At 41.5% G+C, this 17,053-nt stretch overlaps 1 protein-coding gene across 7 annotated transcripts in view; it reads right to left on the bottom strand.

Moving 5' to 3' along the window:
• sorcs2 (sortilin-related VPS10 domain containing receptor 2) overlaps positions 1-17,053 on the bottom strand; it is a 291,572-nt gene that overhangs the window by 199,109 nt on the left and 75,410 nt on the right. For all 7 annotated transcript variants that reach the window (XM_067522965.1, XM_067522964.1, XM_067522966.1 and 4 more), the window contains exon 2: positions 16,504-16,571. In XM_067522965.1, coding sequence (XP_067379066.1) covers positions 16,504-16,571 — 68 coding nt within the window. The remainder of the gene's footprint in view (positions 1-16,503; positions 16,572-17,053) is intronic.

Here is a 17,053-nt window from a genome sequence, read left to right as displayed (position 1 = left end):
TCCAATATGTAGCCAAATACTTTATACCACTCCATTTTGAAATTAATGCTAAACAGGACGTGTTTCTTTTGTTTGCCCCACAAGGACAAGGAGCAATTTAACAACGCCACAAGGCGACAAATTTCATGTGTAGTTGATCAAACACCTTTGCAAAACGAAATTTTATTCGTGGTGTTGATAGCATCATTGTTTGCTTGGTGCATAGAACTGATCAAAAACAACATACACACATACAATTTTGCACAAGCATAAATGTACACCTGTCCTTTTTCTGGGGACATAGAGAATGATTGTTGAGGTGGGTATTTTTTCCAGGGCGTAAAGAACCAAATAAAACAAATCAGGGGAAGTCATTGAGGGAGGCTGAGGAGACTAACTTTGCCATAAGCTGAACTAAAAGCAGCTTTAATTTAAACACCAATTTAAAAAAAAACTCTCCCCACTTGAAAGCCAATGAGAAAAGCTGCTAAGACGCTTCGGCTAGATTAAGGAAAAGCTAAAGCTCCCTCCCTTCAGCCCCAAATCTTGTTAAGGCATCTAAGTTATTTCATATAAGGTACAGTTTTTCACCCAGTTGGAGTTTCCATGTTGTGAGTCCAAGTCCTGGGGTTTAATTTGGCTACTGAAACGGTGGGTGAAAGTGGGTGAACATAAGTGGTAATCATGGGTTGCTTAGACTGTCTAGGCGAAGGAAAAGCAGTCAAATATTATTAAATCTCCTGTCAGATGTAATTTTGATTTCCCACTCTGTATTTACACAGCTGACGGCATAAATGAATGTATTACACATGGGGCGCCCGGCCTGAGCTCTGCTGGTGGTGCTGGTGTTGTTGCTGCTTTTTTTGCAGTTGGTAGCCATGGTGACGGTGATGACCAGACATTTCCTTGACTACAGAGACAAAGGAGAGTGTTTGGTAAAGGGCTCTCCTTTCTGGGGCAGATCTGGGGCAGCTGCAGCAGCTAGGCCTCATGGGAAATGGAGTCTGTGTGCATTATTAGAGTTTGGCTCATTTCAAACTCTGGCCTGGTCAGCCCCACTCTCTCTCCAGGCGTTCTGCCCAGACCTCACAACTGGTCTGTGTGTGTATGAGTAGGGTGGGGGGATTCTGGCGAGTTATAGGGTCTGAGCAACCATCTTGAATGGAAGCCACATACTGTATGTGTTTCATGTTTTACTGAGATGGTGACTGAGCCAGTTCACTCTCTTGCCTCCAGTAACAGGAAACGCAGCTGCTCTGTAGCATGTGTGTATTTCTGTGTCTATGGGTGGGTGTCAAGGAGAGTGACAAGTGTTCCCCGAGGGGTTGGCAGGGGGAGGAGAAGCGAGTCTCTGGCCATGCTGCCCTTCTTCTGCCACAATCAAACTCGCATACATCAGGCTGGTCTCTCCTCCACACTCACACCTCTCTGAGCTTTTTTTATTTTTTATTTTTTTTCACTTTCTCACTCAATAATTCTTTCTCTCTCTCTGCCAAAGTTGTGGATTTGCAGCTTCTCACTCTATTATTCAATGTCCCATCTATCCCTCTTCTTGCAGAATCCCACATTTCACAAGGCACAAAGGGCAAAACTTCATCTCAGAGTTGAATATTATTATATATTCAGGCAATATATGCAATAAAAATATTAGGTCTTATCAGTGCAATGAATATACAGTAGTGCTCTTGTAATAGAAATGTGGTAAATGGGATTCTTGTGAAAAGTAAAAAAATGTATAACTAATTTTTCCATTCTGTATATACATCATTTTCTTATTTAAAGTCTTGCATTAAGGTCTTTAAGTAAAATAATAATTTCTTTTCACATGTAACAACGTGATCTAAGCGTGATGGATGTTAACTGACCACAAAGTATCCCACTCCTCACCTCAGCACTCTAACCACACTCTTGTCCTTCAACAACAGTAACACTCAATATTTGTTGCCATTGGTCATTGTCTTTCTCTTCCCCACCTCCTTGGCTAAATGTAAAGTTGGCCTCTTATCAGCTAATTTTGCAGCCAGATCGAGAGCTCATTGTGAGTGGGGCCAGTAGGGCCGAGTGATCATGGATAAAGGACCTCAAGTGTAATCTCTCATGTCTCCGTCCCCCTGTCCTGGACTCCTCCATCAGCTGCTGGCTCTTTTCCTATATAAGACATGCCACCCTTCTCCCCACTTGCCAAATTAGATCATCAATCAGCTCTCCTGCCATGCCCTCTCCCCTCACCTGCTTTGAGGCTCTCTGGATCAGAACCATGATCAAAGTATTGGAGATGCACCTCAAATGCCACCTCTCTGGCACAAAGAAGCCTTGGCTGGAATTACGGAACATAATAATGCTTTCCCCCTGAAGCACATGTCCAGTGAATTGCCCAAAATATCAAGAGCCTAGAAGAGCAGGATCTCAGGGCCTCACCTGGCTTCGGCTACAGCACTAAACCTCCAAACTGTAAAGACACTTTAAAAGAGTCATGAGCCTCTTTCACTCTCCTCTTTCAAATGAGAAGTGTAGTTTGCATTATCTGCATCAAAAAAAAAAGGTTAGGTCACTTAGAGGTCTGTGTAAGTAAGGCCCTGTCTTTGATGTGGGGGTAGTATGTATTTTGAGTTCAGGAGTTGGGTGAGGAGTGGGGGTATAGAGGCTGCCTGGCAGGCGTCTGCTAGACTATCTCCTGGGTGCTTGATGTACAGGCCTCTCCATGCTCCCATGCTCTGACGTTTCAACATAACTGCTTTTCGGGTGCCTTTCGTTTCGTGTTTATCTGCGCCGTGGTACGGATTATATACTTTGGTCATGCAGACACTTTGTAATCTGACCCCCAGATGTTTCTTCAATTTGTTTTACAATTTCAATATCCGCCGTTACCAACACAAGTTCACAAGTTTCATCGTCTCTCTGGTTAACCATTGTTATTGTCTTAGTAGAAATTAGTGTTGTTTGCCATTGGGTGTTGGTATTTGTCACAGGATTTATACGTCATCAACATGCCCACTCACGGTGAATTCTCCAATTAATGAATTAATTAATTCTAGCTCTTTTCACATGTACTCATTCAGATATAATCCGTACGCTGTACTAGGGAGCTGCCGGGTTAAAATCTGCATAATGTCCAGGCTAACTGACATTTACATTCTCACTGCATGTCTGATTGAGGCTTTACAGATTAATTGGCTGTGATGGGGAAGGAGTGGTTAGCACTCCTGTCTCACAACTAGAGGGTGATAGATTTGAAACTGCTTGTATTGGTGTCCTGTCTAAAATACCTTTAGGTGCAGATGCAAGCCCTTTTCACCAAGGTGGTTTAAGGGCCACCTTTGTACTGTACCCTGTGGAAAAGCAAACAAGCCTTTAGAACTTTGGGTAAGTGGAAAAAGTGTATCTATGTGTCCAGACTTGTCCAAAGTGTGTACCCCCATCACCTTTCATAGGATAAGTGGTAAAGAAGGGAGATGGATGGATTGATAAATACTAGCCTATATGTGTTAAATGTGAAAAATTCACACTACCGCCATTCTGCTCATTTCAGGCTAATTATTTAGCTCAGTGTGTAAGAAAAAGTGATTAGGTCTCCTTTCCTGCACAAACAGCTAATAAAAAGTCATAAACCAAACCAAACAGAAATCTCTTTGATCAGGTCCAAATCTTTACCTCGGAAACTCATCCGATGGTCCCTGCACAAAAATCTTGATGATGATATCATTAACGTGATGATGGCCACTGTTTTATGGTAATTGTCCTTGCTGTGTTATTAAAAGGCTCATTGTTCTGATGATGGTGAGCTCATAAATAAAGCAGTAATTATACTTTATGAAGAGCTCTCTGCGACCACTAAAGTGTTGCTGATGATGAAGCAATGGAGACTGCCAATTCTATTTAGTTTGCACACTGTGGTGTGTGTGTGTGTGTGTGTGTGTGTGTGTTGGGGGAGGGGTGTGTGGCAAATAACCCCGTCTCAGTTCCAGCTTGAGACTAGAGTCCTTAATTGCTCTCTTTAGAAGCTCCTTCTGAGCTTAAACTTAATAGAGCAGTTGTTTTGCATGTCCTGAAGGAGAAGTCGTATTGTCTGTGTATTGACAGTGGTAAGTGACTGACAGACGAGGTTCCAGCTGAGGCTTTGGGTGAATTATCGGCACAAAAGATGAGCATATGTGTTATGCATACATAATGCTGTCTTAACTGTCTGGGAGCCTCTGGGATCTATGTGGTCTGATTACCTGTGCCTTCCACAGTGGTGAGAAGTGGTTCCCTGTACATCGCTTGTTTGACTAAACCCTACCTGGAGAAATTAAACTGCAATAGTAAGAAAAGGTATTTGGGAAAACTAATAATGATAAATACATACACAGTTTTCTAGTGGCTCTTTGTAACATCTGCTGATTTGGACTACGGTTGTTTTAAAAGGCAACTCCGCTAATTTTTCTCTTGCTCCAGAGGACATCACCCGGAGGAGTTTTTCATCATTAGGATTTCAGATTATGTCATCTGGAGGAGCTCTGGTAAATCAGATTGACCATGATCACAGCCTTCAAACTATAAGCAATGAGATGACATCATCAGAACTGCAGGTTCCTCCAAGTGATGTCATCTGGAGGCAATATTCAGCTACATTAAGAGAGATATTTTAATACAGGGACCTCAGAAGGAAGTTTAATGGCATTCATTTGCATGTACAACCCGAACTAGAAATGAAAAAGCAAGTTTAATATCAGTGAAAGCGTCCTTCAAGGTAAGGCGACACTCCTCTACTGAGCTACTGTGGCAACGCTTATCAGAATCATGACATAAAATCAAGACACAGCCTCCAACTCACCTCTACAAATGCAAGGGAAATCTCCCAAGATGGAACCTGTGACATCAGCTTCACAGTCTTTGATTTAAAAAGGTCAAAAGTACAAGAGTATGTGCGAAATCACCTAAAGCTGCTGGGTCACATTGCTGTGTAATGACATACCCAAACATTCATTTGGCTCCGGAGCCCACTGTTTTAGCTTTTGCCAACACGAACTCCTCAGTCATAACCTTTCAGGAAGCTGGAATCATGCTTGCTCCAGAAGGAGTCCCACTGCAATTACATCATCATAGCTTCAACGCGAGGGCCTGGGCCTGGTGCATGCTGGTTATTATTTGACACTCTACATCAAGTTAGTGTGCGTGTCCTCGTTGATGATTGGCTCAATGGTCGAAGGAACCCTGACCACTTTCCTTTCCTTCCAATGTTCATGGATGATAAGATAACTGAGGTGTTTCTAAAGACCCAAACAACATAAAAGCAAGTAGAACTCATGTTTTGCTCTCGGACAATGGAGTTGGCAAACATTATAGTTCTTTGTAAAAAAAATTACAGTTGTCATATGTAAATGCATGTTCAAGCCCTGAGCCTTTACACACACAACTGTCAGGAACTGGTATAACTTAAAACAAAGCCAACTATATGGTTCATATTAATCCAAACAAGTTTCCATGTCACTTAATACTAATAATAGTATTTCTTTTCTCTACTTCCTGTAAATAAATCCCAACCTTCACAATATTTTTTACTTTGCAATTACTGTAAAATATATGCAAGGGTTAGCCAGTGGAAGCCTCAGCACTCAAAGCTGCTTGGGTATATGACTTTGAGCTGGCCAGCTGTGGCTGTGCAGCCTCGGTTACACAATCAGAGCCTGTCCAAACAAATCGGCTGCTTTTATTAGACTAAAACAAACAGTCTGCCCATATCTCAGGTGCACACACACCTGTCATTTCATTATTGAAGCAGTTTGCTGTTTGCCAGAGGAAACATACCAAAGTGGTGAAGAACCTGTGAGCGGTCGAGTGAGCGTGCTGCAGGTATCAACTAGAGGATTAGTCCCAGTTTCCTGTTGTTCCGACTGTACATGAAAATACGCCAGGGACAGCTTGGGCCTTGTTTGTTGGTGTGTGTGTGCTTGTTTAAAGGCGTGTGCATTTCCAACTTTTTCCCCATGCAGCCGTTGATCTGGCAGAACAAGCTTTTTCACTGATGAAGCCAGGAAAGTTTGTCTCTGTGCTCGGACACGCCATGCTCACATCTGTTTGTCTTTATTTGTCCACAGTTGCTGTTTAATTGTGGGAAATGTTTATTATGTCTTGTGTAATTGTCTTGTATAATTTAAGTAGGTGGCATTAAAGAGACAGAACGATTATACAAAGAACAAAAAGAAATAAATGAAACATTCTGTAGAACCTTATGACCACAGATGCAGGTTGTCATAACTACGGCATTGACAAAGGATATTTTACCATCTCTTATCTGTGAGAATGTCACATGTTATTCTATTGTGCAATTAACATTTTACATAAGTATCCAAAGCTCAATTTCCACATTTTACGTTGTCCGTCTTCCAGCTGTTTTTTTTTTTTTTTTCGTTTTCATCTCTCAGCAGTATTAAAAGCGTTGACATAAGGTTACAACATCAATGAATGTCGTCCCTTTTTATGTTTCCGAATCTAAAACTTGACTGTGTGTGGTTTTTGGACAGTATTTCGATCGATTTGCTTTCGTTCTGTTTGAGTTTTATCACAAGTCCACAAGACTATATGTAAGTGCTCGATTTAAGTGGATCTACAGTAGCTGTTGTAAAACAAAAAAAAAAAGAAAGTGATCACACATAAAGTTCCAATTCAGATTTTCTGCTCATGAAGTACACTCCAACAAGTTACCTATGCCCAGCTGTGTCTAAAATCACTTCCTCTTTACTTTATTCACTACTCTCTATACAGTAAACAAAATGTTTTTACTCATTATTAAGCATTCAATTGACTAATTGGACAATTACTAACTAACATTCTTACATTGCATTGAAACAGTAGGTTTTCCATCTCTGAAAGTAGAAGCATTGCCGTGTTGAATTGGTAATAAAACGTAAGGTACCTGCCATTTACACTACTTGTTGTTGTTCCACTCTGGACATTTTTTAAGTGATTTACACACTTAACATTCTGACACCACTACACAAACCCTACACAGTGTTTAAGGGGTGAATTGGGAGCCAGCGCCTTCCTTTATAGCAGACAATATTAAGAGTCGTGCTAGGAGCTCTATGATTTTACAACTTGTGCTAAATGCTGACATGCTTACTATGTACATCTGCTAATGATGTTATGCATGTTAGCTTGTGTGTTGCCCAAGGGCACTGTGATGTGAATAGCAGGGGCTGGAGATTGAACACCCAACCCTGCAAATAGTAGATGACGTGTCCTACCTCCTGTTCTATGGCTGCTCCAAAATGTTGTTAATTTTGCAATTTTTCGTGAATATACTTCTTTTACAGAGATTTTACCTTTACTTAAGATGTATCCCCTGGAAACTATTAGTGGCAACCCACATACAGAGGTAGTCAGGGCACCGTTCTGGTGAACCAGGTGAATTTTGATTGACGATGGGGCTCTGGGTGTATACTGCTGAATTGGATCCAAATTTTTGGTATATATTTTGTTTATTGGTGACTGTGCCAAAGGGATGATTTTGCTGTTCACTGTTTTCCACAGTGGCTGTCTAGTTCTATATCACCAGCAGGCATTTACGAAACCACCAGAGTCCATTTGTTCCAGTGACACACACACTGGCAGTTCTGTCGCTTTACAGGAAGCAGTTCATATACACATCACTTTATTTATTTGTCGCATTCAAATCTGCAGAGCGCTGTTTGCAATAACCCTATAAACCCCAAACTGAGCAGAAGGGAAAACGAGACAAATCGTAACCTCTTTGGAGTACCATACATGCCGCATCGAGTTTTTAAATTGATTGGAGTGGACTGGAGACGAGTCAGAAGCAGTGATATAAAAGTGTCAAAGAATTGGGGACCATTGAACAAGTCCTAGTGTAAAAAGGTAATTAAGGTACCTGCTGTTAACCACTGCAGTGATAAAAGCTGAACAAAGCATTGCAAAACCGAACAGTTTGCCTGTGAAATCCTGCTGTTTTTGTTTCTGCTGGCTTTAGTGTCTGATTCACATCATCATCTTTACAGTGTCTTATGGCTTTACATTCTGGAAAAAAAAAAAACAGCAAAAATCTTTTTTAGTCCAGTAAATAATTTCTGTGAGTTACTGTGAATGAACAAACACCAATATGCCACCTCAGTCCACCCACGTTGTTTATTTTAAGAAGCTGTCGCCCCAACAAATCTACAAGCCCTGTAAGTTAAAGCACTATTCCTGCAGGACTGTTGTTGTGCCTTGCTCAGTGATGTGTGGTCCAACTGTCCTTCTGGAAAGTAGCTTCTAGCAAGGGCATGAAATTGGGATAAAGATGAAAAGAGGAAAATGAAAAAAGTATGTAGCATGTGTGCGCATGTGTGTGTGTGTGTGTGTGTGTGTGTGTGTGTGAAGACAGAGGTAAACAGTGGTACAGCCTCTCCGGCTATCAACTCCCTGCCAACTATTGTTTACTGTGCATATAGTCTCACTTTGGTCAGAAGCAACTCCAAAAGGAACTCTTTCTCTTTTTCCTCCAGCTGTTGCAGTTGTGGACCTACTGTATGTTCCTCCTTGCAGGAAGAGGGCTTGAGGAAATGAGAACCGTCTTCCAGATGGTTGGGCACATGGTCTCTCTCAGCCGCCGTGTGAAAACGATCCGACTCGTACAGAGACGTGCCAAAAACGCACCTAAACCCATTCAACAAATAGCACATCTGTACGGCAGAACACGCTCTGTGGGGGTGTTTCATCTCACTTTGCAGTTCATTTCAGGTACCAATCAGAACCTCTCGGTCGTCCTACATCTCCAAACAAATTAACACTGGTAATCGCATTATTGGACAGTGTGCACATTTTTTCTGTTTCAAGCACAAAACTGTTGCTGACCCTCAAGCTGTAAAATGATATTTTATTGTCTTGGTTTATTGGCCGTTATGATACCAGCAGTGATATGGACATTTGTGCTAATAAAAGAAAGTACTTTACTAAAGTATGCACTGAATCACATTGAAATGACTTGAATCATGTAATAAAGGAAACACATTATAGAATAAATATAATCTTACATTCACCACTGGCTGATGTAGGCAGGGAGGATAAACAAACTGATACACTGGTCGCTCTCTACAACTCATCTTTGTACTTGCTACTAATAATCGTAAGAAACAGAAAGTAGCAAATAGAGACATGATCAGGCTCCTGCTCAGTCCAAACACAATAAATTATCCATCACTAAAGCAGCGCATTGATTTCTTCATTCCAGCTGAGGTTTTTTTTTTTCTTTCCTCAGGAGATTTACCCAGAACAAGTTTTTTCCAGCTACCTTAAGTTAAGGTTAAGGTTTCTATAGTGTATGTACCTGTAATGTCTAAAAGAGGTATGTCCAGATCCTTAACATCCTTTCTTAAATAGTCCGGCTCAGCACAATGACATGACCCTGTGTTTAGACTCTTTCCCTACCATCTTAAGGTGGAAGCTGAGTTGTCTTAAGTGCACTCTGTCTATGTCTCTCCCTTTCTCCGGGCTGTGAAATATGCATGGATGATGGAAGCAATGGGCTGACAGAGGTAGAGTGTGTACGGATAAAGAGAGAATGATGCTTTCACCTCGATTAAGTATTTACAGCACCTTCGCACCATCTGGAGTGAGGGAGAAACGGTGCAAGAATAGATGAGTGAACGTGAGGAAAGGATGAGGTGATGAGGAAATGAAACAGACTGTCTTGATTAAGCCCCCCCCCAAAAAAACAACACATGTTTCTACTTTGTGGTTCTCTCTCCTGGTTCAGTTTAGGAAAATGTGATCTGGACCCCAGGGAGGGTTAATCATCAACACATTTGTAAAAGTAGAAGAACTGCCTGTGTCGGTATCTGTACTTACCCCCTTCCCACCACCACCACCACTTCTGAAATAAAGTAATTAAGGAGGCATCAAAGTGGGAAGTGAGCTGTGGCTGTGGCACAATACCCTGCAGCGAACAAGCCTCAAAGCAACGCCTTCCAAACAGCCAAACAAGCCGTAACAAAGATACATGATTGATTGTAATATAGTTACTTTGATGCTTTCACTGACTCTTTCAGTCCTACTAGTCTGAACTTGTTTGTGTCAAACTGTTACTGAATACCTCCTTAAGTGTGATAGGCCACTCCAGAGTTCACCTCTCTTAAACCTGTAAAACCTTTCAATGATTTATTTCAAACGTTGAAATGAAATAAATGCCTCCCTTTATTTAAACTCAAAGTAGTTTGTGTAGCTACTTTTAGGGGCAACGTTTAGGCAAGTTTTATGAGGTTGTAGCAGTATCAATTTTCACGTTCATGCTGAGAGAATTCTTGGAAACTCCTATAATGAACATAAATGGCGATGAATTTGTACCAGCATTAGGACTAAAGCTTGTAACCGTACATAGGTGACATCTAATGATGTGATAAAACGCAAAATTTTGCAGCTGTAACCAGAGTCGCAGTTTGGACTTTCACATCTGTAAAACATGGACTTGGTTATTATGCTACTTCCAATGAAAAAAATGCAAAGCAAACACTAGTTAGCAAGACTTCATAGCTAATTAACTGTTTTGCATTGAAGTAAAACTTTTACTTCAACTTTACAATCTAGACGCTGTTCCAATGTTTATTTGTCGAACACGTTGGAGAGTGAATCCACTAAGCTTTGGGATGTGGAAACATTGTCATCAGTCTGATGCTATGTCACTACCTAACAAGTGTTGCACAGTTTAGTTCTTAAATTTACACTTAAACTCTACTTTTACACTTTCGGGAGCACTACAATATGTGAAGGAGGCTCCAAGCTACATTAGCTGTTGACAATACCTGATTAAAGTCAAGTTGCATTGTGGGTATTAAAAGCTCCGGAAAAAGAGTGTGAAGACTTTTCTCACAGCAACAATCAAAGCTTCACCTTCCTGTACTGTCACTTCCCATCTCCCTGATTGCTGTGCTTGTTGAACGCAGCTTTGAAGCACGGCTTTGTTGCAAACACGGGAAACATAAATAAGTGAGTTTGAGTCTGGCAGAGCAGAGAGGGATAGAACAGACGAGACAGAGAGGGGTGGGGGGGGGGGGGGGGGAGGAAGGGGTGTAGATTTTTGGAGTGCTGATGCGTGTGTGTCTGTCTCAAGTGCGATGCCCCCTACTGTTGAGCCTAAACAAGCCTCTTCTGTTTTGCTTCCCTCCATTTCCCACCTCTCCAGCTCTCTGTTCTCTCCTTTCCTCTTGGAGAAACATGGAGAAACAAAAGTAACCACATTAGATGCACATTTACAATCTAATGCAGGCAGCCCCTACTATAAATTCTACATTTACAACGTTATCATTTTTTGAATAGGCGCCAAAGCATTAGACCCACCTCCTAGTTTGACCTATGACCTCAATAATAAACACGTGGTAGAATTATCGTATTCAGTTACGACTTAAAAACGGAGAAATTAGAACCTTGTAAAAGTAGAATTAATGGCAGAGCGGCTGTGCTGGATTGTTTTAGAGCGTAAAAGTGGGCCAAATGAAGTGGCTGGTCAATGTTATGCACACACTGTATGCACAGTTTTGTGGATGTGGAGTGTAGTGGATCTATTGTTTGTATTGGTGCAGTCTAGTCAGAGAATCTATCTTCATTGATAGCAGAGGAGAGAAGCTTTCCTCACCTCTACGAAGGATGTGTGAGGACAGCGTACAAAATGAGGATGCTGCAAATGCTCAAATTTGACTGGTGTTCGTTTCTGAAGGCTGAACTTTCATTTCATATAACCAACATATTTTGGTAGATGAAGCCTTCATTCAACCAACCATTTATGCTTCCAACCATTTTCCTGTTGGATGGGCTGAAGCCAACCCCATCGGTCTGACAGCAAGAGGCAAGGTACAACCTGGACAGGTCGCCGGTCTTTCATGGGGCAACCTTTCTGGACCAATAGTAGACATACTCAGATTTGAGTCGAGAAGTGTGCATTTCTTAACTGTATTCGAAATAAAACAAAAGAGGCTCCAATAAATGACCCTTTTTTGACAGACAAAGTAAATATATTTCAGGTTTTAAAAGTCTCTAAAACAAGACAGAGCCCTCCCTTATCGAGATGTACAACCTCCACTAGAAATCACTATATGATGTGGTAAATCCGATCAAAATCAATCCCATCCATCAAATCACAAATAGATGCCACTGAACGCCTCATATTTGAAGCTCCATACATTCGTCTAAAAATAAGAAACACTCGCGCCGAGGATTCAAAGCCTAAAACATGAAGTGCACATCTGCTCCTTTCAGTTTGATGATCAAAAAGGTTCACTGAGTATTTCATGGCTCGACTTGTAGCAACAGAGTCTTAAGATGAGTTCTGTCAGCCTGCACTCATCACAGAGTTTGGTAATGCAGTGGCAAATCCCCACGTCTCAGCCTAATCTAACAAGCACCTTGCCTTCTGTTTACTCAGATGCCCAATTTGATCTGTATTTAACACGTTAAGTCTGTACCAGTCGACTGAGAAACAATATCAGGTTAGACAAATATCTTAAGTGTCCTCAGGCCAGACGCAGCCTGGGAACTTGTTGCAGATCTCATATTTGAGCCTTGAAATCCTCACCACCTGCTTTTTCCATAAAGTAAAAAAGCTTTAAAGACAAATAAGAGGAGCCAGATCTAGCAGTATTATGTTGTTAAGTAAAAGACACAAGAATATGAGGTGATGAGATTGAGGAAATGCTCACAGCTTTTCGCTGATCAAGTGCTTTACCGTGACCTCTTGACTTTGATAACATTCAATTAAAGCTGCTGTATACAACTTTTTTTCCAAATATATTTTCGTAGAAATATGTTCCGAAGAGTATCTTATTGTGGAGCTTCCACTTTAGAGTTTCTAATTAAAGCACGGGAAGCTTTACTTTAACTGCAGGTGTACTTTGTTTAGCAGATGCCAAAGCAAACAGCAAACATTAAAAGTATTTAAAATCAATCAGATGTAACTGTTCTTGCCCCGTCAACCTTCTTGGTGTTGGATGAATAAGGCTGGTTGAAGAGTGAAGAAAATCTAAATTGTTAAAAATGTCCTTAGTTGATGCATGAAGTCATTTAGTTGCCTTCTTCACACTTCAACGCTACAAATATGCACATCCACCATGTGATCTTTGTCAGTTACCATACAGACCCAGCATTACAGACGGCATGATCAGCTTGAAGCATAGAGCTGATAACTACGTATGTACAACTTTATCCAACCCCAGCAGCATTAGGTCATGTCACCTCATACACTGTTCATGCACCACAGAATTGTTGACTGCTGTGATCCCCAGTTCCATTTTTCTCCAGCTGTCTGTGTCTGCAAGGCTTCCTTGGTATTTCCTCATTACAGCATGACACACATTCATGCACAAGGTTAAAGCTGCACATTACACTTGCTTGCTTCTTTACAAAGATGTTTCATTTTGAGTACGACTTAAAAAGCCAGTACAATATACTTATAAATCTTTCTTTTAATCAATATATCAAAATCAACCCCCATTTCCTTCTACTGTCAGATCAGCGCTGCATCATGGGTCTTGTACCCTCTTTTGGTGATTTAATTTCAGGTATTAGAGACGCAGATATAGTAGTCAATCCATTCTGGCTATTCAATTGTAGAATAACCTGTCATAAAGACATTAGTCATCTCAGCTGCATGAGTAGACAGGGTAGGAGTCCAGGCTGTTCTGTTTGCCAACATGATGAACTTTCTCCATAACCCCCAACACCTATCAAAGCATGTTCTTCAGAAAAGGGACATGTCACGTCCACTCAACAGTCTGCTAAGTTTCAATTTCTATGTCGCTTGAAATACAATTTTAAAAAAACCACGGGCCAAATTACTGAGGAGCAGTAAGTTATCACCCGACTTGGTCATATTGGTGAAAAACCTCTATATTCTGTTCTCTAGAGCCCATTGTAATGGGTGGTTTGCTAGGTGCCAGGTCAGGCTGATATGGGGCTCATGTTGTGTAGTGTGTAATTGTCTTGCACAACTGTTTTAATATACAAACATTAAGATTCAAACACGATCTACATTAGAAACTATGATATTCTACTCGAAGCCTCTTAAGCCGAATGTAAAAGGGTTAAAAAGTGCTTTTAACAGACACCCGGTTGCAGTGTTTTACCAAAGGACACTTGACATGTGGACAGAAGAAAAACAGAATGAAACCAGTAAGCAAGTTACTCACATGTTTAACTACATAACGGTTTGAAATTATTTGTAGATATGAAATGATGAGTTTCAAACAGTTCCAACAAGCTAATCTCTGATTGGTCCAGTCTGTGAGTTAACTGTCTTTTAATCAAGCAGGACACAGCCACCTAAGTGAAGGGTGTCTTTTTGTCCTTATATTCTTCGCCTGTTGCCTGGTAAAGATCTCTGTTGCTTGATTAAACTCACTATGACCTAATCTCTGTTAGAACCCTGTGTTTGTCAGACTCAAACAGTCAACAGGTTATTATCAAATAAACCACTTTTTCAAACTGTGTTGAGAATCTTTCACAAAAATCGGGAACATTTTGAAAAATGGAGAATAGGATCAGTGATCAGGATCAGTCATTCAAAAGTAAATCAGATGTTTTTAATGAAGCTTAACTTACATGAGAAACAATATGGACGAAGATCATTTATCTACAAGTTGTACTTTCTCTCTGAGGCGCTACAACACACATTAACACACAGAGGGACAGCTGAGTTTGAAGTGACCATTGCATCTCCTCCCACTTCAGGGGTGCAAACCTCTGTTGTATTTCACCTCAGCCAGAAAAACAACACAGTTGCTGTTGCTGCATCAATCACTGACCAGAGCGTTGTTGTAGCTCGTCTATTAGGCGTGTTATAGCATAGGACCTTGGGGCCAGTCATAACAGACTGAAAGATAGACATGCTGGAGTAATAGACGGCGATAATCAAAGGGCTCTATATGTCTGGGCACAGACAACACAGACGTGGCACAAAGTGTGGTTGCGGTCATGATGAGAAGGCAATTTTCCAGCTCATGGTGTGTGGGTCAGCCAAGGTTCATCTCTGAAATAAGGAAATACGTGGATTATTTTGACTCCCTGACTATTCTGGTTGAGCAATGTGGGATTGTAACAAACTCTCTACCTTCAAAATGGATTGTTCGGAAAAAAAATCTACAGTGTGTTAAACTATAAATTGCTTTCTTTACTTACCGGCACAAGAACAGACCCTATAGACCTCTGCTAAACTGAAAGGGCCCCAGTTCGTTACCTCAGCTGCTCAAACAACTTTCTCCTCTCTGTGCTGTTAACTTTCCCCCATCCATGAAACCTGGCATCTGGATCTACGCCGGGGAAAGATGGCACACCCTTCATCTTCCACCATCTTCCACGTTTGATCCTGCAGCCCGGGGACTTCAAAGCCTATAGGCCATTGGATTGTGACTATCCCCACACGGGGCCAAACTGGCCGCTACAAGTAACTGAAAACAGCCCAAACACAATACCTGCAATGAAGTGCTCATAGAGCCATATGAGTCCTCTTGGAAACATGCTAATTTCATGGTAATTCTTCCGTTTTGGACAATGATGCCAACGGGCAGGCAGCCAGCTTCTTCAGTCTCTGCCAATTAAGGTTCAATTCATATTAAATTCAACCATTTTCTGAGCTGTTTTTTTTTTTTTTTTCACTGTCTTTCTCTCTCTTATAGCCTGTCCAGTGGTGAATCTGGAGCATTATTCATAAACTGCAACAATTAAAACATCAACAGGGGCAGGATAAAAATATGTACATTATTCATATCTGTCCTCCAGGGAGACAGGCAGTCAGCACTAATGAGAGGCTGAAGCTTTGAAGTCATGGAGCCCTCAGTGAGGTGAATGGCATGAATTAAGTACCACCATCAGACACATTTTGCTCTCTGCGAATGTCTTCTAGATGGATAATTTTAGCTGGGTTATGAGCCCAGGCTTGTCTATTTTTTAAGTTTTTTTTTTGTCTCCCCGACCCTATTATCTATGAGAAGGTCAAGCTCAGTTACATAGCAGCACCACAGGAACTGGTGGGGAGTCGATGTAGAATAAAGAGAAAATTAATATTCCATGAGGGTATATGTATGAGCACAAGAAACACTTGTTGTGAAGTGAAGTGAAGTGAAGTGAAGTGGAAGGGGATGCATTGCTTTTTCCACCGCTCAAACGTGAGAAAAGTGTGAAGTGTCTTTGGCGAGCAGCAGCTATGCTAAACAGACAAAGCTCAGCCAGCTAGACTTGACCCCTTTTTCTGGCACCGCAGTGGCCGTCCCCCTGCCCTGTGCCACGCTGATATGCTATCTGCCCAAACAGATGCCCGCTCTGGCCCCGCAGCGCCACTCTCCGGTCCCCCACTTTACTCATAGCATCCTGCTGATGTTTTGTCCGTCCTAGTGCTCTATATCACTCTTCTCCTTGAAGAAGCACAGCAGAAAGACAACCAAGATCTGCACTGACTCTATGGATAAAAGGGACACGCTTGCTGAGGATCGATCCGTGCGAGTCTGAGGCCAGGCAAGATATGAAGACATCCAGCAAGAGGAAACATGGTGAAAACTTGTGGCTTACCTCCATAGTGAGCTCTCCAGCACTTTAGTGGAGTCAGCGTGGTAATACTTTGTCAGGATCAGGATGACCTGCAAGAGAAGGTGGAGGAGAGAGATGCATTTAGATATTCAGTGAATGAAATCAGGGCTGTAGCAAAGATTTTCAAATACTTGAGGCCCTAAGCCCCCACAACCATGCAAACAAGTAGGAATTTGATGAAATGTTTTTTTTTTTTAACACTACACTTATAAACATTACAACAGGATTACATGACTGTGCATAATGGTAAAGATACTGTTAATTGTAAGCAACCCAGAGAGAAAGTTTGCATATATTATATTCGCCACAGCAGAACGTTGATTTGGAATGAGTTTTTATGCCGGATGCCCTTCGTGCCACAACCCTCCCATTTTACCCGGGCTCGGGACCTGCAACAAGGTTGCCACACCCAGTGGGGTGGGATTTGAGCTTGCAGCCCTCTGCATACCAACCCAATGCTCTACTATGGAGCCACCAGGCCCCGTAAATCTTTCACTACAGCAAAGTAATAACTTTGATCGTGTTGTGTTTA

Source organism: Channa argus, chromosome 12 (genome assembly GCF_033026475.1).
Source record: "Channa argus isolate prfri chromosome 12, Channa argus male v1.0, whole genome shotgun sequence".
Taxonomy (NCBI): domain Eukaryota; kingdom Metazoa; phylum Chordata; class Actinopteri; order Anabantiformes; family Channidae; genus Channa; species Channa argus.
Note: the sequence above shows the minus strand (reverse complement) of the source record. Positions and strands in the feature narration are given on the sequence as shown.